The sequence below is a fragment of the Meriones unguiculatus genome, chromosome 8, assembly GCF_030254825.1.
Source record: "Meriones unguiculatus strain TT.TT164.6M chromosome 8, Bangor_MerUng_6.1, whole genome shotgun sequence".
Lineage (NCBI taxonomy): Eukaryota > Metazoa > Chordata > Mammalia > Rodentia > Muridae > Meriones > Meriones unguiculatus.
The window spans coordinates 19,393,017-19,417,039 of NC_083356.1; the positions used below are offsets into that span (position 1 = coordinate 19,393,017).

The 24,023-nt window shown below is 54.2% G+C and overlaps 1 protein-coding gene and 1 long non-coding RNA gene across 7 annotated transcripts; one reads left to right on the forward strand and one right to left on the reverse strand.

Annotated features, from left to right (window-relative positions):
• Positions 1–2,194: 2,194 nt before the first annotated feature.
• On the reverse strand, positions 2,195–22,671 carry Septin3 (septin 3). 3 transcript variants are annotated; one of them, XM_060388948.1, is made up of 11 exons: positions 21,264–22,671; positions 14,662–14,853; positions 11,918–12,046; positions 11,366–11,447; positions 10,999–11,136; positions 10,317–10,434; positions 9,559–9,654; positions 8,035–8,134; positions 6,253–6,304; positions 5,869–5,962; positions 2,195–3,534 (listed from the first exon to the last, which is right to left on the reverse strand). In XM_060388948.1, the coding sequence occupies exons 1-11, from the start codon at positions 22,669–22,671 to the stop codon at positions 3,469–3,471; spliced, it is 2,475 nt and encodes an 824-aa protein (XP_060244931.1). In that variant the 3' UTR covers positions 2,195–3,468. The 3 variants fall into 3 exon arrangements, with proteins under 3 accessions (XP_060244931.1, XP_060244932.1, XP_060244933.1); XM_060388949.1 differs by having other exon boundaries at positions 2,195–3,963; XM_060388950.1 differs by lacking the exon at positions 21,264–22,671 and adding an exon at positions 18,845–19,198 and having other exon boundaries at positions 2,761–3,534.
• On the forward strand, positions 8,400–15,612 carry LOC132655784 (uncharacterized). Of its 4 annotated transcripts, none has more exons than XR_009593630.1 (5): positions 8,400–8,526; positions 10,765–10,909; positions 11,452–14,089; positions 14,252–14,435; positions 15,139–15,612. It is a non-coding gene; the product is annotated as an uncharacterized LOC132655784 (long non-coding RNA). The 4 variants fall into 4 exon arrangements; XR_009593627.1 differs by lacking the exon at positions 15,139–15,612 and having other exon boundaries at positions 11,452–13,697; positions 13,978–14,089; positions 14,252–14,704; XR_009593629.1 differs by lacking the exon at positions 15,139–15,612 and having other exon boundaries at positions 11,452–12,193; positions 12,350–14,089; positions 14,252–14,704.
• Positions 22,672–24,023: the final 1,352 nt, after the last annotated feature.

Sequence of the window (24,023 nt, forward strand, 5' to 3'; positions counted from 1 at the left end):
TAATCAGACATATTATCATTGTAAGACATGTCTGAACTTGGTGTGTAGCCCAGGCTGGCCTCAAACTCACAGAGGTTCTCCTGCCTCTGCCTCCCAAGTGCTGGGTTTAAAGGCATGTGCCACCACACATAGCACAGACTCTTTTTTTTTTTTTTTAAGTACAAGGTCTACTAAAATTCAAAAATCATATTCAGTGGGAATAATATACAGCAGGTGCCCAAACATGGAGCTCTAGCCTCTCCTGCTGTGGTCAATGCAGCCTTGAACAAGAAGACTGTGATCTCCAGACTCCACCTTCCACACACGTCTTGGTGTTGAGCCAGAAGGGAGCTTAGGTTTCTGTGGCTATGATAACTGGTGTCCACCAAACAGTTCTGCCTTTCAGAGTTCACTTCCCCTCAGCTGTGTCGTGTTGCCGCTGGCTGCCATCCTCACCATTTCACCTGCATGGACTCAAGAATCTCCTGACTCATCTTCCATTCTGGGCTCTCCAGACTGTTTCATTGGTTCTTTGTGGATTTCATATCATGCACCCCAATCTCACACATCTCCCCATCCTTCCACATCCACCCTCTGCCCTTGCAACCTCCCCCCCCCAAAAAAAAACAAAGAAAAAATACATATTTTATTAAAATAATAAAAACCAAAAACATCTCAATGTGAAAGCTGTAGTGTGTCGTGGTGTGTCACACAGTATAAACAGCTTTATTTGCAGTGAGACATTGTCTGGTGCCAGGCCTCTGGTTTTTCTACTCTATCAATGCTGGATCCTCACCAGGACTCCTTTTAGCTATCCTGTTGTTGCCCTGTGTCATGGAGAACCTACAGCTTTGGTTTTGTAGGATCAGCCCTTTCATGTGCTCCAGCAGTTCATAGATGGGGTAGATGTTGGGGTGTTCCAACTCAAAGCCCTGGATCTGGGCCTGGGTGGCACCTGAGTCAGTCAACCTGCCAGCTCTCCTGCATCCAGGCCACTATGCCAGCTCTCCAGCACTGCCCCAGTAAGGGGTGTGGCTGGCTCACCTGAGCCCACACTACCAGGGCCAGCTCTACTGTGCTGTCCAGGAGAGGTACAGGGCACTCTTCCACTTTCATGCCCTTCAGGACAGCTCTCCCATGCCTATGCCACCAGGGCCAGGTCTTCCAAGCAGCTCAAGTGAGGGGCAGGGCCAGCTCTGCATAGTCCTTGAACATCAAGATGACCTCAGCTGGCAGGCCAGACCAGAGACGTCTGCATGGCCTTTGTTGTTAATGTGGGTCACGGCCTCTAACCCAGACATGGCCCTCTGTGACAGCATGGGCTGGAAGATCAGCATGGCCTCAGGTAGCATCACAGGCCACTCGCATCAGGCTGTTCCTCATCAGCCTCACATATCCAGTTCCGCTTCTCTTAATAGTGTGCAAACCATTCCACTTCTCCTTCTCTCCCATCTCTCCACCACATATTAGCTCACCATAGAGACACCTGGGCCTCTGACTGTCATCCCCCCCTACCCACTCTGCATGGTGGGCAGAGCCCTCTGGGTCCATATCTGGGTCCATTTCTATGTGGGTGCCAGGAATCTGAACCTAGGTCTTCATGCTTGTGTGCAGCCATCATGCTTACCAGCTCAGCCATCTCCAGTATTTTAAAATAGTGTGTGAGTGTGTGTGTGTGTGTGTATGTGTTTATGTGTGCATACGTGCAACATGCGGAGGTCAAAGGGCAACTCACGGAAGTTAATTCTCTCCTTCCGCCATGTAGGATCCAGAGATTGAACCCAGATTGTCAGCCCTGGCAGCAAGTGCTCTTCCCAGCTGAGCCATCTTACCGGCCCCTTTATACTCTTAATATATTTGTGGTTAAATAGTTTTCTCGGCACGTCTAGGTGTTCGTTTGTAGGCCTGCTCCTTATGCCTTCAGGGCGGGGGAGATGGGAGTTAAGTAACTGGGACTAAATACCTTCTGGATAAACACGGAACCTATGAGATCAAGTGTCGGCCCTCCCACTCACTGGGGTTACGAAATCCCAGAGAGCGACTAGGACACGACCTCACCTCACCTGAAAATGAACAGACACCACATAGTCAAGATCCAACATCTGTGGCTAAGTTCTCACCAAGAGGGTCCCTAGCTCACACATGGCTGAGCTAGTGTCATGCATGGCTGATTTGATCAGGAACAAGGAACACAAACAAGACAAGGACCAGGCCATTATCGTTCAAACAGTAATGTTTAGTTGTACAACACAGAGGCTAGCAACATTTACATGACCAGTCCTGGTGTCTGTTGGCTTGTTTTCGGTTGGGAAATTAAACTGGAATGTCACCAAAACATTGGCTGGGACTAATACCATTTTAAAAATGGGTCGTTCTAGCATCCCCTAGGCTTGGGCCTCTTGTTCCATCAGGACTTGCAGATGAATGGCCCACAAGTCACCAGCTTTTGAGCAAGTTGTGTCCAGGTGAAGATGGTGGGCGGGGCGGCTGAGGGGGGGCTCTGTAAAGACACAGTATGTGGGGCAGTGGCAGCCGACACTCGCAAACATTCATGCAACTGAAGGAGGCTTTGCCCTCCATTGGGTATTTTCCATTAGCCTGTAGTGACCACCTGTGGCCAGGCTAATGCATTGCTCACATTAACGGGGGGGGGGGGGCAGGGGAGGAGAGGGATAGTCAGGGTAGGTGGGAAGAGATCCCTCTTATTGCTAAATGTACGAAAGGGTGCTATTTTTCTCCCTAGAGTATATAGCTGTGGGTTTGGGGTGGTTCATGTGTGTGTTCAATTGACTTCCCTTTTTTTTTTTTTTAAGTTTGAGGATAAATAAGGAAGTCAACTCCAGCAACCTCTCTTCAGGAAAAACACTTCCCAAGTGGCCCTATTTTTTTGGGGGGAGGACAGGTTGTCTACACACATTACTCACTGGGCCAGCCACCAGCAATGATATTTTTTTTAAGCGACGCTAGCCCTCTTGCTCCCCAACATACGTAACGAATCACCCTTATAAATACCTTTAAGCAATGAAGGAGACACCCTTGTCCCACACATGGCTGACCTCAGCAACTCTGACAAGCAGAAAAGTTGCTTTCTTGACCGCTTAAGGGAGCCAAGAAAGTACTCATGCAGATGAATGGCTAGGGAGCAATGTCGGGTCCCTTGGAGATGGTTACAAGTCGATGGCATGGGCTTGCAAGGGCGAGAAGCTCTCGATGAGTCCCTTCGCCCTACACGTGGGCTGGGGTTGCTGACACAGAGGATGGAGCAGGGCAGTGCTGGGGGGGGGGACTCCGATCCATTGGGAGGAGAGGAGTAGTTTGGCTGAACAGGAAGCAACCGTCCTAAAGAGGCAGCTAGCCCCTCCCACCTGCTGAGGGCTGAGAGGGGCTGAGGTGGTAGGCTGGACAAGCACAGCACTAAAGGGGGCTTGGCCCTGCAGCAATGACAGCTGGGAGCAATGAGGGAGAAGCAGCGCTTGAAATGGCCGTCACTCACTCAGCAGTGGGGCAGGGGGTGGCCAGCACGGGTGGAAGGACAGTGCCCAGGAGGCCTTCTCCCTGCAGGGGGAGTTGAGAATGGTTGAGGGTGTGGAGACCAGCAGCTGACAGCAGACACATAACACAGCTTGTCCAGGGAGAGTGAGCCCGCAGCTGAGGGAAGCCCGGCACGCTATGTTCTCCTCCTTAGCCTCTCCAAAGCTCACCATCCTTACTCCATGCTGGCCCCAGGCGCCCACTCCCATGCCACCATACAGGACAGCTCAATGGGGTGGCCAGCAAGCTCTATCACACCACCGCCACGCTAGCCTGACAGGTGCCTACTCCCTAGTGACTTCATGGGGAAAGCAAGGTGAGGGACGAGGGCTGGATGGCTACAGCAGTCTCCAGGAAAGGCTGAGACCATAGGATTAGGGTCACATGATCTGGTCATTCCCTCCTCTCTCACTGGATCATCACGGGTCTTCCATCTCTTGTTTTTCCTAGTACCTGAGTGATAAAGGACTGGGATCACGGCTGCTGGCTTCAGTGAGGACCAGTTAATCACCCGGGCTAGACTGAGAGATGGGGTAGTGGCTAGACAGACTGTAAACAGAATCACCTGGTGTCTTTCCTTTCCTAAGACTGAACTGTTTTCCTTAAAGCAGCCTGAGAAACTACAACTCAAATGTGCAAGGGGCCATAAAACTGTGCATTAATAAATACGGGGCTCCCAAGAAGGGCATGAGGAGGCTAAGGGTACAGCTGTGGGTATTCTCAGGGACATCTACAGGATCGGAACGTGGGTGAATGGGGGGGAAGGGAGAAGCAGAGAAAGACAGACGGACAAATGAGAACAGAGAAAGAGTGAGTCCGGTTTATATGAGACGAAGCCACAGAGAAGCCAGCTCAACAGAGAGAGGAGACTGCCAGAGAAAGGGGAAGTTGTCTCGCAAGTCCCGCCTCCTAGGAAATTCTGTATATTGTTTCTGATTCTTCAGAATGCAATAGCTTCCGCCCAAAAGTCGCCTCCCCTGACTGGTATTCGCACTTCCTTGAACACAACACTGGGAGCCACCCAACTTAGCAACAGTCCATTCCCCTATTCACCTAAGCTACTCCCAAGTTCAGAGCAAATTTCAGTACTCAGCTGTAGAAACGGGCTTTCCTGTTCTTCTGTATAACTCATTTCCCTTGCAATCACAGCGTGCATTGGCCCGTGCTTTTATTGGGATCTAATTGTTTTTTTTTTTTACGATTCATTTATTTTTATCTCACACGTATGAGTGTTTGTCTTCGTGTATGTACGCCATGCTCACGGGGCCAAAAGAGGGCATCAGATCCTTGGGAACTGGAGACACAGAGAGCTATGAGCTGCCAAGCAGGTGCTGGGAACCAAGCCCCAATCCTCTGCGAGAGCGAAAGGCGCTCTTAAAGACAGAGCCGTCTCTTCAGCCCCTAGCTGTGATTTTATATTAGGGCAGTAGGAAGTCAATTTAGGAGGAGACTGGGCATGGTTTCTAAGTATAGAAATGAAGCTGACACAGATTGCTCTGAAAGGAGGTGAAAGGTCAGAGACAGGCAGGAAAGGGAGAGAATATACGAATATATGAAGAAAGGAGGAGGAGGAGGCTGGGGGAGGGGGGGAGAAATCAGGAAGAGGAAGCAACCTGCCAGCCTGGAAATCTGGGCAAGGTGGGCACAGACAGCAGCGGTGATAACCCGCTGTTTGACAGTGACCCTCAACACAGAAACAGAGGCGGAGCTCCATCTCCAGACGCTAATTCTGCGGGAACCTCCTCAGCGGTCTCCTCTGCGACCCGTGACCTTTCTTTTCCTAGCCTCACTCGAGATCACCTCAGCTTACAGTGAAGGTTGCTCTGGACTCCCACCTCACACCACAGGCCAGCTCAGCCGGCTGTCCCTGAAGAATGCTCGAAGCCCCAGCTTGTGGGTGGGTCAGAAGTAAGAAAAGAGTTGCCTGCAGCTCACCTGCTCCCAGCATTTTAAATTAAAACCTTCCCCCAGACCTCTTGAGCGAGGCGCACAGCTTTTTGCTCTGGAGCACAAGAGAAAGGGGGGGACAGAATGGATAGTCATGGAGAAAGCAGACTTAACGTAGGACTTTTCAGAGACAGGAATGAAAATACCTCACCCCTGAGCGCACACACTCGGGCACTCTCCATTACACACACACACACACACACACACACACACACACACTCACACACACGCTGTAGACAAAATACTCCACAAATACCAGACAAGCCTGTGGGACAGAGCTGAAAGGAAAGGGTGGTTCGAGGAGGTGTCTGGCATGTGTGTATCTGGAGAAGTGAGATATGTATGGCCAGTAACACAGAGAAGGGGTCATCATGGGTTACTGTTGTGGCTTTCCTCTGTGTCCACGCTCACCGGAGGGAGGCCCCCGTTGTCGTTGAGCCTCTTGGCCCTGTAAGTCTCATAGTGGATGTTGTGTGTTACTTCTTTGAGGTCCTGCAGGTGAGTCCTGAAGGGCACGGGGTAAAGAGAGAAGAGGGTACGATTAAGGGTCATCAGAGGAGGAAATGTCCCACCTCTGAGGCTAACACATCTCCTCGGGAGACTGGACCCACTGACTGGGACCCACGGCAGGGCGCCAAGGACACTTCTTCAAGCCCTCCTTCTTTGAGATAGGGGCTAACACTGGGACAGAAAGCTCTGTCAGAGAGACACGCAAAGTCAGGCAATGGATCTGAGCAGAGGGCCTTGATCCCAAATAGTTAAACCTGCCCTCTGGGGGCGGAGAGAGGGTCGTACCTGATGACGAAGTCTCGAAGCAGGGCAAACTCACAGTGGTTGAGATTTTCCACTACAGACAAAACAGAAGAAAACAGGTAGCCATCTTGCTAATGTATGGCCTGGAAGGTAGGGTGCTTTAAAGAGAGCATGAGGCCGGATCTTTTGTGGCCCTGCCTGAGGTTCGCTTCTAGGGTACTGATTCCCTCCCCTGCCCCCTTTCTTTAAACCGAAAAAAAAAATACTTTCAAATCAGACATAATGGACACAATAGTATTCCAGATAGTGTAAAATTAATCTTAATATGAACTGGTTTTGTCCCACACTTTACCAAAAAAAAGAAAGAAAAAAAGAAAATGAATGTGGGCATTTGAGAAACGTGTGAAGGCCTATTCTAGTTTCTATTCTAGAGACAGGGTAAAGATGAAGAGAAGATAAAAGGCACAGAACCTCGTAACTGGTCCAGCTCCCACAGGTCACGTTCTATACAATAAATCCAGGGGATAGAGATGGAGTGACTACGTCTGCGCCTCACACTAAGAATGGTGGGAGCAGAGGGGGTTAGACACGGCTCTCTGGTCTGATGACGTGTCGGTAACCTTCTTATCAATAATTCTAATCCAAGGCAAAGAAGGAGATAAAATCCCAAGGCACTGGGTGTGGTGAGCTTGGTGAGCCAAGCACCCCTGTAACCTCAGCATTTGGGAGTCAGAAGCGGAAGGATCCTAAGTTCAAGGCCAGCCTGGATCCAGAGTATAAAAACCTGTCTCCAAAAAGCACAGGGAAGGGCTTAGCTTGGTCGCAGAGCGCTTGCTTATCACAGTTAAGGCCCTGAGTTCTATCACCGCGTCCACAAAAAATTATTGACAATTTAAACAATTCAAGGCAGTAGAGTAAATCTTGGTTTGGGAATCAAAATATCCGAATTTGAAGTTCAAGTTTCACTAGCACGTGAAAAGCTCGGGGTTTGGGCTGGAGAGGTGGCTCACAGGTTAAGAGCACTGGCTGTTCTTCTAAAGGTTCTGAGTTCAATTCCCAGCAACCACATGGTGGCTCATAACCATCTATAGTGAAAGCCGGTGCCCCCTTCTGACATGCAGGCAGAATATATTAAAAAATATTATTTATATATAATAAATAACTAAATCTTTTTTAAAAAATAAAGGTTTGGGGTTTAATATCCAGCGTTTCTTAGTGGTGGTAGGTGAGGACTGTGTGACCTTTGGGAAGAAAAGCACTTAACTTGTCTGAGACTCATACTCTAAAGACAGGAAGGCCTGCCCTGTATGGGGCTACCATATTGAAAAAAGGGTTGCTTGTTTTTTTGGTTTGGTTTTGTATGTATTGTGCAGGGGATCAAATCCAGAGCCTTGAATGCACTAAGCGAGCGCTCTATATACCTCCCCAACCCTCAATGAGACCCCTGAAGTAACTGCTGAAAACTTTCAGAATCATCACATCCCACCCAAGGTCACGCCCATTCATAATAAATCATTGACGAAGGAGGGTGACACCTGAACTTTGTCAGGGCACACATGAAACCCTTCCCCTGGCTTCTCCATCCCTCAGCGGTTTCTCTGGATTCTAAATCCACTGGAGAGGCCAAGTCATTGCCACCTGATCACATGTTCAGTGGTGGCATTGCTTCCTGCCTGTGACTGGCGTCTCAGACCCTAAGCTCCTTATGGGCAACAGTTGGCTGCCATCAATATCCTGGTTTTAGGATATTGACACGTTGACCTCCCGATAGCTAATAGCTGCTCCCTTGGATGGCCACTTCTTCTGGGAGAAGCCCAGAATTACCTTCAATGATCCCCCAGGGTGTTTTTCTCCCGAGGACCCTCTTGCCGTTCACTTGGTACTCCTTGTCACTCCCCACCACAGCGAAGGGCATGCTCTCCTGCTAGAGAGGGGGGAAAGCACAAGCCAGACACGCAGGCTCAGTCCTCCGCGCCACCCTGAGGGTCCCAGGGCAGCACAGCCTACTCCACTGCTCACTCAGTCTATGACGCCCCTGGTGGCAAGGGCGCAAGGCTCTGCCTCTTGAAAAGACTGAGCCGGGCCCAGGCCTGACTACGTTGCTGTCTGACTGGTTAGCCTCAGCAAGTTGGCTCTGCTTCAGCCAGAGAGCACTTTGCACAGTTCATTGTGCTTGGGCGCATAGTTTCGTTTGATTTGGAACTGCTCTGGGAGCTAGCTAGGACAGACTCTCTCACAAACAGTACCCACCCAGGCGCCAGTCCGACTCCAAGACGTGTTATGCGGCTCTCATGGAACCTGCTGGCAGATGCCCAGGTACTGAACTCTCAGGGCTCTGGGGCTGCTCTCTGCTCTATCAGGGCAGCCGGAATGGATCTGCCTTCTGCGTGTTTGTTATTGTCACTGGAGAAGCGGGTCATGTGTTGCTTAACGACAGAAGTGAGTTCTGAGAACAGGTCATGGGCTATTGGGCCACGGGGGTGAACTCATAGAACAGAAGCATGCAAACTACTAAGGCAGGTACCACGTCACCAGGTGAGAAGATTGCAGGGAAACAGTCTCATGTGGCCCTTCACTGCCCTAACTGTCCTCATGCAGCACATGAATACAGTATGTAAACTGAGGGAGCATACGTGGAGAGCTGCTCTCTGAATATTAAGCCATGTGCAGATGACAGGCATGAAAGGCTTTGGCATTAAGAATGGACTTTGCGGGGTGGGGAGGGGAAAAAGAGGAAGGCTGTGGAAACTGATGCACCAACCAAGGACCATGCACGGAGAGGACCCAGGCCTCCTGATCAGATATAGCCCATAGGCAGCTCAGTCTAGGGGTTGACCAGTGGGTCACCTAGTAAAGGGACCAGGGGCTGTCTCTGACATGAACTCTTGCCTGCTCTTCGCTCACTTCTCTCGGGTGAGGAGGCCTTGCCAGGCCACAGAGGAAGAGAAGGCAGGCAGTCCTGATGAGACTTGATTGGCTGGGGTCAGTTGGTAAGGGAGCTTGTTGTTAATTTAAATTTTTTAAATTATGTGCAGAGGGAGAAACTGAGGCAAACTTTGACTAGAGCATAGATTCCTCTGGGCCCCAGCCCAACGCCCCGTCACTTGACACTGGTTTTGCCAGGTCCTGGGAAGGAAAGGTGATGGAAGGGACCACCTTCCTGGGTACAGAAAGCCCCTTTGTGGGTTCACAGTCCTAGTGAGGGTCACTGACACCCCCACCTCCCATGGTCTGGGTTAGATGAAGTGGCAAGGAGATACAGTACGGGAAAAGCAGGAGGAAGGGCCTGAGGCACGTCCCAGAGGCGGGGGCAGGGTCTGTGTGATGAAGAGGGCCCCACACACCTACCCGGATCTTGTCGTTCTCCGTCTTGTCCTCCAAATCCTCATCAAACTCTTTCTGAGGGTAGAATTCAATGCCGTTTACTTCGAGCTCCTTGCGAACCTAGAGAAGCAAGGTTGCAGAGCACTGTGATAATCTTGACTCTCTTGACTTCAGACCCTGGGCAGCAGGAAGACCCCAAGAAAAGGCACAGGCCAGCCCAGGAGGGAAGAGGAGGGGTCTGTGGGTGCAGGCGTGGAGTCCTGGGGTCTCAGACAAGCAGCAGAGCTGGGTCCAGACGCTCCAGGCTAGGCTCAGGATCTCTGAGCTCGGGACCTTGCAAGGAAGGGAGGTCAAGCCCACCTCCTGGGCTCTCTGCTAGCCGTCTCTCAGGGCCAGCTTAAATCTCTCCCTCCAGGGCCCCTTCAGTGTTCTTTTGGGTTTCTTTTTCTTTTCATCCAGCGGGAACTAGTACAGGTTGGCTACAGGCTACTGTGCTCTTTCAAGTAACCTAATAACAGAGCAGTTCACGGCAGTGTGTGTATCCCAGAGCCTTTGCAGACCAAGCGTGGAGAGTAAGAAAAAGGCAGCCTGGAAATGCGGAGACCTGCCTTGGGTCCCAGGAACTTCCAGCGCTTGCCTCCTGGATGGTGAGGTGGGAGGGAGTTAGGGAGGGGAACTAAAGTGGAGAGGAAGTGGAAGAGGCGGCAGGCTGGAAATGGCTCGGACCCGAAGGAGGGGAAGGCAGCAGCAGAGACAGGAAAGGGACACAGAGGCCTGCTCACCCTCTGCTTGAATTCGGACTTCTCCTCCAGGGTCATGGTGTCGGCCTTGGCAATCACAGGGATGATGTTCACCACTTTGCTGAGGTGTTTCATGAACTCAAGGTCAAGAGGTCGCAAGCTGAGGCCCAGAGAAGGCAGGAACATCAGAGCCACCTCCCCTTCCCAACTCAACCCTCGCCACCTCCTGGGAGAGGACCGGCCTGGGGATCTGGCTGAGGCTAAGCAGCTGCAGCCTCTCCTCTTGCACATGGCCACTGCTTCAGCGCCCACTGCGTGTCCCCAACTTGTCCTCAATCCCTCATAGCCAAGCTCCCTCTTATCTTCCTCTCCCTAAATCCTTCAAACCATCCCATGATACCTTTTCTGACCTGGGAATGTCTTTCTTTGGGGGACATACATGGATGGCCATTACCATGGCCTTGTTTCAGCCCCCACTTCTATCCTGCAGAGCCAAGCTCTAGAGCCCCAGTGGGACTCTACTTTGCAATCTGGGGAACCATTAAGTCAGACTGTCTGATGGTCACCACTCACTGTGGATCAAGGAACCCTAAGGTCACAGCGCCACGACCTTCCAGCCATCTGGCCCTCCCCAGGTAAGCCCAAGTGTGGATTCTCCAATCCTTTGGCACAGATGCCACAAATTGGAGGCAGGCCCAGCAGTAGGAGTGGGTCTGGTACGTACGAGTGTCCCGTGGGGGAGATGAAGTAGAGGCAGCAGTGGACACGCGTGTCGGGGATGCGTTTCTTCCTGGCAATGTTCACCTCTTCCTTCAGGAACTTCTCATACTGCTCATTGATGTATTTCTCAATGGGCTCCCAGCTGAGGGGTGAGGGGGAAGAAACAGATGGGCTAACGCATCAAAAGGACAAGAACCCCTCGCTCCCATCTCGTGTGCTATCTTCCTTCCTCTACCGGATGGCCAGTTCTCCATCATCCTCCCGATGGATGGCTTTTCATGGATGAAGTCTCCCGGGAGAGCCAACCTCATGCCAAGGGTGGTCTTCCTCGCAGGGAACTCAGGGAAGAGATCTCACAGGCAGACACGTACCAGTTCTCATTGTTGATCTGGTCTCCGAAGCCCGGCGTGTCGATGACTGTCAGCTTCATTTTGACTCCGCCTTCCTCTATCACTAGAGAGAACACAAAGAGCATCAGAGCGATCAGTCCCACAGCTGACCCCAGGGGCCCTGCAGCCGACTGGCCGGGAACACCCAATGCTTCTTAAAAGCAGCTATGAGCAAAGTCAAGGTGACAGACCCCTCCCCTCAGCACTTTTAGCTGCTGTGCCCCACACCTAGGAGACCGTGCCCTACTTCTTCCTGTTTCTACATGTGTCTAAATCCTCCCTGGTCTTCATCACCTAGTTCAAGACCCATCTCTTTCAGTTCTACACCCCCAACGCACACACTCTCCCCCTCCCACCTCATTATCTAGGCCTAGCAGAATTAAGGAGTTTGCTCCAACAAATTTGGGGCTTAATTCCACTTTGTGGCTGCCTTTCACATCTAATTCCTCGACAAGCCCCATCCCTTCCTCCTGCTCGGCAGGCCCCACCCCTCCGAATGATGTCCACAGAGTCCAGTCCTGGTCTAGCCCTCACCATGCCCAATCGCCTTGATCTCCACTGTCTTGGGGATCTTCTCCTCCCGGTTCCAGCTGGAGGCCTTCCGGCTCACTTGGGACTTGAACAGCGTGTTGACCAGCGTTGATTTGCCCAGCCCACTCTGGCCTGCGGGAAGGGAAGGGGAGACGGAGAAAGGGAGACAGGCCCCACATCTCCCTCCTGAGCGGCGGAGCCCTCCTGCGAGCTTACACGCCTGCAGAGCCGCGATCCAGGCCAAGCCTTGTCTGAACACCCTTTGGGGATGAGCGTCAGGTAGGAATGGCTGTCTGTTTAACGGGGGGTGGGGGGAGAGCTTGGGACATGGCAGTGGGATTCCACGTCCCTTCGTGGACCCCAGGACCACTGGGAGGAGGCACACGTGCATCTGTGTGGTGCGTGTGATGTGTCTTTCTGTGCTTCTCGTAACAGAGTTACTGCCCTAGCTGAAATGGCCCTAGAGACATCTAATGCAACACGTGAGGCCACAGAGCTGGTGAATGCAAGACCAGGGCCCCCACCTCAAGAACCATGCTGCTTTTTTTTTTTTTTAACACTTATTTATTCCGGGTGCATATACGTGTATACATATAAAATGCCCACATTGTGCGTGCATCTGTGTGGTGTCTGTGTATACATGATGTGTGTATTGGATGTGTGTTATATGCTCATGTGGCTCTATGTGTGCCTAAGTATGTGTGCATATATGTGGTATGTGTGATGTGTGCACATACGCGGTGTGTGTGTGTGTACGCCTGCGCGTTACATTTCACGTGTGTACGTGTACATGTTTATATGGGTAGTGGCAGAGTATGTGTGTTGTGTGTTCTTGTGTGTGTGCTCGCAGAGGGCAGAAGAGGACGCTTGAGTGCCCTGCACTATTGCTCACCACCTTATTCCTTTGAGACGAGATCTCTGATTGAGCCTGGCGTTGGGCTGGGGGGAGCTTCCCATCTCTGCTCCCCCCTGCACCAGGGCTGCCGGGGCTGCAGCTAGCTGTTTGCGTAGATGCTGCGGATTTGAACCCAGTGCCTCGTGCTTGTGCCGGCATGCTTACTTACTGAGCCATCCCTCTAGCCCCTGGTGTTTTTTAAACTGTGTTCCCAGAAGGCCTAATGGCCTCTCGGAGGAGCAAGGCAGAAAAGGCACCGGGAGAGGAGGGGAAGCTGGGCAGACAGGACGGCAGCACCTTCCGCCACGATGGCTTCCTTTGCACCCGTGTTATGTGTGCAGCTCTGCAGCACAGTGCTTCCTAAGAGGACCTCCAAGTGAAAATGCTCTCGAGCCACGCAGTACTTCTCGTGCACAAGAATTACCCAGAATGCCTTGGAGCTGGTGACCAACGCCGCCATTTCCCTGCATGTTTGCAGATGTTCCGCCTCAGACCCCCCCAACTCAGAATCTGTGGTTTAACCGGGCTTTGAGAGGATTCACTGGATGGAAAAACCCAAGTAGGGCTGGTCTGAAGCGTTTGTGTAGTATATTGGGGCGGGGCAGGGGGGAGACCAGGCAGACAGGAAGGAGCCTGGGACTCCTGACACCAGCTGAGGTGTTTGCACTGCTTTGGGCTTGTCGTGTTATCCCCGTCATTTCTCTACAGACGGATAAGGAAGGAGGGAACTGGCAGAGACTAAGAATGGCGAATAGATGCATTTTCTCATTCCACCTGAGGAGATGGCAAAAGTCACTGAGATGGCCATGTTGAAAGGGCTCTACAGGAAGGAACACGGCAAGTCGGAGAGCCTCTGTGTGTGCACGAGCAGAGTGTGGATGGGAAACGGTAAGAGTTGACTTGGAGCAGTTCCCAGCCAGGCTAGAAGTCTAAATTTATCCCGAGGTTAAGAGAGAGTTATGGGATTAGAATGGACGGCTCAGTGAGTTCTGCTGTTGGAAAGGCCATTGGGGTAGCCAGTGGACAATGAATCGGAGAGGAAAGGAGACCACGAAGGCCCGATGTCACCCCAACTGGCCCATGGCCCAGCTGTAAGGGCCCATCTGCTTCTACTTCTGGTTCTTGAGCTGAGACTTCGGTGTGGGAAAGTTAAACGTGTGTGTCACAGGGCACGCGGTCCGCACAGCCGGTGGCTGATTTCTACCTTGGCGGCGGCTCTTATCCTGCTGTGGGTCAGCCCTTTGTGACCAGCACTGAGTCAGGCAGCGGAAGCAGCCCGGGTGAGTCCCCCTAGCTCAGCCTAGGGTCACAGCAGGGGAGGGACGGGCAGAGGCTGGCAGACCCGGGGGCCCTTTGCAAGGTTGAAGGGACAGGGTTGGGTGATTGTACTGGGAGAAGGGGGAGGGAGAAGGATGCCTCACTTCCTCCTTCTGCACTCACAGAACAATTCGGATGAGGCAAATGGGCCCTTCCTGCTACAGCCTGTGACTCACTGATGCTACTCAGTGATCAAGAAGACCTGGGCAAATTTGCAAAACATGAACGATAAGACCACCTCTCACCCTGTCCTCTCACAGGCTCCCGGAGGTGGGAAAGAGCTGGCAATCCCATTCCATGAGCCCGAATGTAAGCATGTGCCCCGGGGGCATGTCTGCCCTCAGCTAGTGGGGAAGCCGGGCCCACCTTTAATCAGCGGGTTAGGAGGAAGGATCAGGCCCTTGCGATCGCCATGATGAGGTCCTCCCTCCAGAACAGCTCACCCTAGAAAAGGCCAGGCCATTCTGGGGAAAGAAATGGGATCCTTGGCGCTGCCCACCACCTAGGCCTTCAGTGACCCCATGGCTTTCCATACCAACCACCATGATGTTGAAGTCAAAACCGGTCTTCATGGTCTTCTTGCGCATCTGTTCGATAATGGTGTCGATGCCGATGTAGCCTAGCAGGTTGGAGTTGATGCTGACCGGCTTCATGGGTACCGCCGGCTTAGGCCTGGGCTCAGGTACCAGCTCTGACATGGCTGCGTCCGTCCTGGCCTCTGGGAGCCCTGAAAAGCCGTGGTGGGAGGGGTAGGCAGGGTGAGTGGCAGGAGAGCAAGGGTTTCGTGGAAGACATAACAGTACGGAGTCACAGAGTTGGGACTGGGACAGAACACAGAATCGTGCTGTCTGGGCTCCACACTGTGTATATGGAGAACACGCTAATGCCTTGAGAAAGAAAGGGCTTTGCCTGAGAACATAGTTTAGGTCCTTTGCAAAACCTGCACTAGGACCAGTTTCCCCAGTTTGTTTACTGCGTAAGCACTTGTTTATTTTCATCTTCTGTGTAAAAGACTTTGCCTAGATGTAAGTGTGTGCCCCCATGTGGACTCGGCACCCACGGAAGCCAGAAGAGGGCCCTAGAGCATCCTGGAATGGATTTAGAGAGCACTGTGAGCCGTGAGCCGCCGTGCAGGCGCTGGGAACCGAACCCAGGTCCTCCACAAGAGCACTAGGCGTTCCTTCACCACTGAGCCATCCCTCCAGCCCCGACCAGGCTCTCCAGTCTCTGGACACCTTCAAGCACACCACTGTTCAAGAGTTCTATGTCTGTGTATGCAATCTAAGGTCTCCATGACCTTAGCTCGACTGATGCCTGAGTTAGCTACTGTAGCTGGACCGGCTTCTCCTGTATCTGCAGGATGGTTAACAGGATCCATAGACCCCACTAGGTTCCTGAAGGAGCCTCTCGGATGTGTCCATCGAAAGAATCCCCACACAGTACCAAATGTTTCCTTGGGGGACAATTCTACCCCCCCCCAAAAAAAAACCACCAGTCTATGAAATGTCTGTTATTCAGAGCTGCACCTTTCCTTGCCAAGTGTGGCACAAAGCACCTCTAGGGACCCACATCTATGGCACACCGACCGTCAATGGCCTTGGTTCCTTGGTCTCTTAGAAGCTTTCAGAGCTAAGCCTGGCTCCACCTTCAGCCTCGGTCTCCCCAAGTTTTGAGTCTGCACAGCCAGAAGGAAAGGGATGAGCCCCAAACAAGGACTGCCCCTTGCCTACCACGATACTTTCGTACTGGTAAGCCACAGAAGGGGAGGCTGAGGAAACAGCCCTCCCCTTAGGAAAAGGTCAAAGGTCAAAGGTGCCCCTTGGCAGCCCACGGATGTGCTGTGGTGAGCCTCACGTGCTATGGTGCTTACAGGTCCAGAAAGCAGCCTCACAGACCCATGCCCTCTCGCCCTTGCCCTTTTCAAGTTGCCCCTCTCTGGACGGGGGGTGGTGAGGCTTGAAGCTGCGCACATTTATGAGGGGGAGGTGCCCCCGGCTGTTAAATTTCACAAGCATATTCTTTGCCTGCATGCTCTTGGGGAAGCTTTGTCATCTTAGAAGCTTGCAGTTCACGATCACCATCCTGCGCCTCAGCTCCGTGAGGAGGCTTGAGGGAGCAGCAGATGGGCAGGAGGAAGTGGGAACGTCTCCCTCCCCACCTCCAAGCCCAGGCAGGAGTCTGCTCTCCGTACCCCCACCACCTGGCCCTTCCCTTGGTACTGGCAAGATGTTCTTTCCTGATGGGAAACTCTTCTTCCCCCTGTCCCCCTCAGGCACAGCTAAATCTGACTTAGCACCTCCCCAGAGCCTGGCTCTGCTCTGTCTTGCTTCCCAGGAAGCTGTTGCCAGCCAGGTGGCTCCAGAAAGTAGCAGGATTGGTGGCTCAGCCCTGTGACAGCCTGAGCCGGCTTCTCTATCCACACACATGGCTCATGTCCCCCCTTTAGCATATCTGCTTTGGGAGCCAGTGCCCCATTCCTCCTTTCCTGCTGCTCTCACAGCCTGGCCTTTTCGGTTTTCTGTGTGCCTGCTACATTTGTTACCCACAGCCTGTGTTGTGACATAAGCCACCGGGGAGGCAGGCGAGGGTACTTGTGTATGTGGAGGTTATAAGTAGACTTATAAAGCATGTGCCCCCCACCATGGCCTACCTAGCTGTCTGTCTGCCTGTCTGACCCTGACTGAAAGAGGGAGCTGACCAAATGCCCAAACAACTCCTAGACTCTATGGCCAGCCTGACGTAAGCTCGGGGCATAAGTGGCTCTCGCTCTCTTTCTCCCAAGGAGCACTGTTAGCATCCCTTATAAGATAAGGCACAGAACACCTACAAGTCAGCCTCCTCCTGAGCACATGCCAATTTCATGCCAGTCACAGGCTAACAACCGATCAGCTGTAAGTATGACAGCCACGTGGCTGGTCACTGTGTCACAGGCTTTGCCGGAACACCCTGTCTCAGCTCAAAACCCCAGCAAAGCAACCACCCCTCCCTGAAGGCCTTCCCATCTGGTGTGGCCGCCTCTCCCGGGCCACCTCAGTCCCCTGCAGCTTCTACAGCACTTAGCATATCCATCCATTCCAGGCCATTCCCTACGCTGTCAAGTGAAAGCCTGACCAAGCCACGTGCTACACTAAATGCTAAGGATATATCTGTATCCAAGGCAAGGTCATTGCCCCCGAGGACTTGTCTCTGAGGGTGCCTAACCAGTACACCAAGACCTCCAGGGTACAGAGCAAATGCTGTTCTGGAGTTGGCCTCTGTGGCTCCATCGCCTGCTCCTCCCTTTCCCCAAGTGGTGCCAGGCCATCCTTGGATGGGCAGCTGACACAGGCGTGGATCCCGGCTAGGTGAGCCTAGGGAATTTCTCTCTCTCTCTCTCTCTCTCTCTCTCTCTCTCTCTCTCTCTCTCTCTCTCTGACAAAAGGAGAATGCACCTGTCTTCCCTGGGGTTGCAGGGAAAGTCATACAGAATCATGAATGTAAAAGACCTTTCACTGACTATGTGCAGGTTTCCAGGCCCCTCTGAGGGAGGGGCCAGGCCTTATTGTCCTCCGAGCCCGGTGCACCTCGCATATCAGAGACCCTCAACGATGAATGGATGGATGGTGGATGAATGAAAGCCCCTGGATGAATGAAAGCCCCGCTAGGCAGGTGTCCCTGCGGACCCCTCTCTCCTTCCTTGCATGCTGCTTCCTGTCCTGAGCCCCTGGACCCTACCCCCCACCAACAAACAGCTGTTGTGTGAGTCACAGTCAAGGTAAGTACACCAATGAAGACCTCCTCCATCCCCTCCAGCTGAGGGTAGGAGGAAAGCTCATAACAGTCCTTTGGGGGCGCCCCTCCTGAGCTCCCAGCTCGCTCCTGTCTGCAGGTACCCCCTGCCACATCAGTGCTCCAGAAAGAGACAGTCCACCTGACTGAGGCCTGGCCCCACAGGACAGCGCGCTCCATCCTTGAGACAAGCGAGGATGCGCTGCCTGCTCCTCCAGGAAGACGAACCGGCTCTGTCTTTGTCTGGCCCAGCGACCCCACCCCTCTGCTGGAGAGGTGACAGAGAGAGAGAAGGGGACCTTACTAGAGCAGTGCCTGCCTCCTGAATACTAGGCTCTCTCTTCCCTTCCCAAGCTGAGGGGTCTTATCCAGCAGCTTTTAAGACCCCACCCCCATTGCAGAGCCAATTCCGGTCCCATCCCAGCTCCAGCCCTGGGCAGCTAGGAAAAAAAGAAAGAAAGAAAGAAACCAATCCTTCCCCATAAAAAGGAGCAAAGGGCCGCGGGACACCTCCCTCCCCCCTCCCCTCCTTCGCCCATTCTAGTCGGGAGGCCAGCGAGTTCCCTTGGAGACCACCAGCTGGTGCCAGTCTCTGCGCCTGGTCTCCGTGTGGGGGGAGGGGACCTACGGATGTGTCAGCGCACAGGTCCCTTACTGGTTGTAGGTGGTCTGGTACCCGAGCTCGGAGTATGTGCTGTGCGTGTGTGTGCGCGTGTGCGGGTGCGCTCCAGGGAGGCTTTCTCTAAGCATCTGGGTCTCCATAGCTCCCCAAGCTCCTGTGCGTGCCTGTGGCCGAGACTATGCCTCCAAGTGTGTGTCGCCGGGTGTGCGTGTGCCCATGCCCATGTCACTGCACGTGGGGTCCTCGGCACAGCAAACCCTCCCTCTGGTAGCGCCTGGGGCCGCAGCCCCCTCCGGGCCGGTGCCGGGAGCCCAGGCGACAGCCCTACCTTTGGACATGAATCCTCCTTTGTCTCGGGTCCTCCCGGGAGATGCTCAGGGCGCGGGGCTGCGAGGCTGAGCCGGGCGCGGGCTCCCCCTGGGCCACAGCGGCCCCTGCAGCCGGGCCTCGCCCCTCGGCGCCGTCCGCCTAGCCGCCCGCCCCGCCACCCGGCCGCGCCGCCCCTGCGCCCCGCGCCCGCCCGGGACCTCGCCTCCGCTCGCTCGCTCGCTCGCTCGCTCGGCGCCGCGCCGCCCCTGCCCGCGCGCACCGAGGCCGCCGCTGCCACCGGCACCACGTGACCCGCGCGGCTCCACCGAGGGGCCCTCCCCTTCCCGAGGCTCCCGCGGCGGCAGCGCGCCGGGGCGGGTACCGGGGCTCGGGATGCGCGGCCGGGAAAGCTGCCCGCATCGCAGCCCGTGGCTTTCTCCCTACATCCCGTCCCCAGCCTCTCACCGGGTCCGGGGCGCCGGAGACCGGGGAGGAGGGGGGGTGGGGGGGTAGCTGCTGGCGACCGTGCGCGTGCGTGAGTCACGCGGTGATGGGGAGAGTGCGCTGGCTCGCCGCGGCGCTGCCCAGGCGATTGCTCACGGACTCAGGAAAACGGGTTCCAGGCCCCTCTCCTCCGCCTGGGTGCTGAACCCTATAACCTTGAACTACTCAGGAACTTTCCCAGGCCTCCCTTATCCACCCACAAAATCTTTGCTGCATTGGCGACGGCGGGTTGGTCAACCCTGGGAGCACAGGGCGAAGGATGACCGAGAACCTTCTTGACCTTAAAGGTTTGGGGGTCTAACAGAGAAAACAGAAAGCGAGCTCACACAGGTTCCGCTGGAGTGCAAGACAGGAACCGTGGAGGTGATGGGAGATTTGGAAACAGGTGAGGGCCGATGCGGAAAGAAGACAGGAGAACAAGAATAAAGGGGAGTTTTCCAGAGAAGGGCAACGCGGCCAGGGCGCCGTGCGGATGATGACGGAGAACGTGGACCTGGGAGGAGGCGAGAGAGAGGACCTGCGAGGGCTGCCCCAGCTCAGAGGGTGGAGAGGCAGGTTGAGCGGGTGGACTTCAGGGCTGGGAACGGTGGAACTTTACAAACGTCCCCGTCCGTCTGCCAGCGAATAGCTGAGGCCCTGTGGCAGCTTTGTGGAGGAGGGAAGAAGCGGGATACAGAACTGAGGCAGGGGCAGGTGGATCTCTGTGAGTCGAGACCAGCTAGTCTACATAGTTACAGTGAGTTCCAGGACAGCTAGGACTACCTAGAGGCATTGTTTAAAAAAAAGGGGGGGGGATGGGGGTGACAGCCACGTGGTCAAAGTACAGAAGAAGTACATAAATCAGATTGGGGATAAGACTGAATGGGATATAGAGGAAAAGGATGTAGAAGACTGGTTACCTGGTAACCTTGGGATCTGATCACCCGTGGTGCCTGCAGCTGAGAGAGGGGAGGGCAGCAGCTGGGTCTAGAAGAAAAGGGCTCCCTGCCTCTGGACATGGAGACACCCAGGCGATGTGGCTCTCTGTGTGCCAGGAGGGAGAGCTGGGCTAAAGAGGGAGGGCACAGCAAAGGGTGAAGATGAGGCCGTGGGCAGGGGTGAGTGAGGAAGGCTCTGACTCAGAGCCCAGGACTCAGTTCGAGCACCGGGCTGGATACCTTCCAGGCCTTTTTCCTGGCCCAGAATCTGAGCTTTTGAAATGTTGAGAATGAGGCTGCTCACGGTGGAACGGCCAGGTCGGGTTTCCGATCGATGTACGGCCACCACCTAACTCTGGGGTGACTTCAGGTACGCCCCAACCTCTCTTGAAACATCCACAGAATTTCTAGCCCTGTTTATACAAGTTCTGGCTGACTTGTTTATAGATCTGTGTAGGATTTACGAACGGTTCACTGATGTATGTTTTGAGTAGCAGGTCTCCTACGAAGCTATCTGTGATTTGATCTAGGTCTCAGACAAGGTCACTGTCTCCCACCCGCAGAAGCACTTGGATGCCAGACTACTGTTAGATAAATCACAGCTTACTGAAGAGCTTGTCCGTGTTCCTTTCGTTGGGATCGGGGGTGGGGCACGGAGGTCGAGACAGGGTCTTGGCTGCCCTGGAACTCGCGCTGTGGACCAGGCAGGCCTCAAACCCGGATAGGCTTTCCTTCAAGCTGGACTCACCTATAAATCATCCAATTATTCTGACTTTTCAGAGAACTGAGAAACAAGCATAGGTTTTGGTCCTTGATGGCCTCCCTCAGCCCAGCTTCTAGGAGGTCAGCTCATTTCTCCCTGTCTCCAGCCCCTTGGCCCCTGCCCCCTTTCCTGCCACCCATTTGATTCTGACCGTAGAGCCCCCAGTCTCTTTCACATCCTGTTGAGACTGATGTGGCCCTGCTCCCCCAGCAGCAGGACCTCCCTCTCCCCCTCCCCCAAGTTCTTACATTTACCTCTGTGTTCTCCGGCCAGGTCCAGAGAGGCAGGCTCCATGGCACTGTCTGTGACACCATCCACAGTGGCATAGTCCTGGGCTAGGTCTGTGCTTCTGCTTGGCATTAGAAGGTAGGTGGCAGTGCCTGGGATGGTCAGGTTACTGACAGCATCTAGGTTGGTCTCCTCATTGGCTGTGTCTGGGCAGAGCAGCACAGCTGAATCCACAGCCCTGCCCAGTCTGCTGGGGTCCGACGCAGGAGAATGTGTGCTTGTGTCCAGCTTGCCTACATTGCCTCCAGCCAAATCTGTGACTCTGTCCAACCTGGTGATGCCAAGATTGACCTCATCTGATAGTGACAAAGCTGGGCTTGAGACCTCCGTGGCCGTAAGCATGACATTTTCCGGGTTGTCCGAGTCTGAAGTGACCAAACTCATAACCTGGCCTGGCTTGGTTGTCCCGGCTCTCGTTAGGTTTGTGGCTGTGCCTAACCTGGGCCGGCCTGCTATAACCGAGTCGGTGGCTTTTCTTGACTTGGATGCTGTAGGTATGTCCGTGACTGTGTGCATCTTGGCATCTAGAATAGGGAGCTCTGTGCCTCTGCCCAGTCTGGGTGGGCTCGGTGGGGACACACTGAAAGCTACCTCAGGTCTGTGGATGGCTGCTGTGCCTAAGTTTCTGCCCACAGATGATAAACCTGTAGCAGGGGTGGCCCTTTGGAGGTGCGCGCGGGACCTGGGAATACCCCTGGGCCTGGGCTTGCCTCTTCCTGGTGAGGTTCTGGTGTAGATTTGCCCCACAGGGCCTGCCCTTGGAAGGCCTGATGAACTCTGAGTGACCCGAGCTGGGAACGGTAAAGCCAGACATGAAGACACCAGGGGCTTCTCCCCTGGGGGTGTCCTGTTGGATTTGGTAAGGTCTGGGTTCTCATGGCCTCCAGAGGAGGTCCCGACCTCTGACACCTGGTTCATGAGTGGCGACCTTAAGGAGTACAGCTTCCCTTCTCTCTGGGAGGCAGCCTCCTTACCAACATTGGACATCTCTTCCCAGTGAGGAACCGAGGCCTCTCGGGGCCCTGTCTGGACATTCTGGCGAATCGTTAAGGAAACAGAGCTGAGTTTCCTGGGCATACAGCTATTGGGAGGCAGAGAACTCAGGGGCCCCATGGAAGTGCCATGTTGGGACATACTCCAGGCCCTGGATCTAGTGCTTGGTTGGTTAGAATTCTGTGGGACATTGCTCTGGGGAAAGGCATCCAAATGGACACTCTTCTTGATGACAGGGATGAGGGGGGACACATCTCCAGGAGGCTTTGGGTGGGTATGGCGGCCCAGCATGTGGCTGCGAGAGAAGGGAGTTCTGGGGCCTGGGCCTGGAGCCCTGTGCGGCTGCTTCTCCGGAGGAGCAGGTACAAAGTCGTGGTCCATCCAAGCTGTCCAGCTTCCCCTAAGGCAATCACAAGAGAAGGAGGGCAGACACGGATGAAGGCTCAGCTCTCCTCCTCGCAACCAGCAGGTGGCGCTGCGAGGCTGAAGGACCGTTATTTGGAGGCCTGTTGTGTCTGTCCTTAGAGGAGTAGAGGAGCGCTTTCCTGTAGCTCAGCAGCGTCCATCTGGACACACACACCTGATACACCTGCCCTCCAGCAGCCACAATATGGGCACTGCCTACGAGCAACTTGCCCCTGTCACGAGAGAACCCGGGATGGGCTTTAGACCTCTCTTTTCTTGGGTCTGAGTGTGGCCATTCTCCCTGGACACCTCTGACGGTTATTCAAAGACACTGGTGGAAAGCAGTCTGCCTCTCTCTTCCCGGAGCCAACCACAACAACCCAAACAAACAAGAACCCAAGTGTCTGAGCCACAGGATGATGGGGTGGCCAGGTGGCCTGAGGACAAGCACCTAAACCAGGGGATCCCGCACCAAACCAGGAAGGAGCCCCTGAACGGGACTAGTGGTGAGGAGAGACGTTTGGGGGAACCCTGAATCAGGATGGAGGTCAGCTGAAGGAACCTGTACTGGGCAGCTCCCTACGGACAACCCACCGACGAAAAAATAAAGCCTTCTTCTGAAAATCCAGCACGGGGCTCTCCGGTCTGTGCGTGGTGGGGTGGAGATACGGCTGAGGGCCAACAGGGAGGGGCCAGGCAGGGCTGCAAAGCTGTTCGGGTCCCGTGTGGTATCCTGGTCCACTCTGCTGTTAGGGGCCACCACTCAAAGGCAGGTTGGAAGGGGGTTGTTGGGAATGGAACCGAGAGTTAGGAGATCTGTGGGGGATGACAGAAGGGCTCTGGGCTGTGCAGTGGGCCCAGGTATGGGGCTGGAAAGGGCTGCCTGGAGGGCAGGGAGTTGAGAGAGAAGGGCGTGTTTGCGTAGATGAACTGTGCTCCCCAACCTGGTCTTGGGGACCCCAGATGACAAAGTCAGTTCCATTACTATGGGCTGCTGATGGGGGAGCTGGGCCAGGATGGGGGGGAGGTTTATCTGAGTGTGACGGGCTGGCAGAGGAGAGTGCTGTGTGAACCCTCTCTCTCTGAAGTTTAGAACAGGAAACAGGAGAAGCAGGGAGCACGGGGACCTCACTAGGCCTTAAGGGATGTCCTCAGCCCCTCATCTCCAGCTACGCATTTGCATCGAGGCTGGCCAGCCTTTGCCCCTTCTCCATTTGTCAAATCCCTGCAACTCTGACCTCTTGCCCACTGTCCAAGCCACCTGGACCTGGACATGCCATGTTCACACTGCTTAGCCACAAGCCCAAAGACAGGGACTTCTGAGACCT

Coding starts and splice junctions, on each gene's coding strand:
- Septin3 (XM_060388948.1), bottom strand. CDS start 22,671: ATGGACCACGACTTTGTACCTGCTCCTCCGGAGAAGCAGCCGCACAGG. Junction 10,435..10,998: donor ATCTCCCCCACGGGACACTC/GTACGTACCAGA, acceptor TCTGGGCCTCAG/CTTGCGACCTCTTGACCTTG. Junction 5,963..6,252: donor CTTCGAGACTTCGTCATCAG/GTACGACCCTCT, acceptor CGTGCCCTTCAG/GACTCACCTGCAGGACCTCA.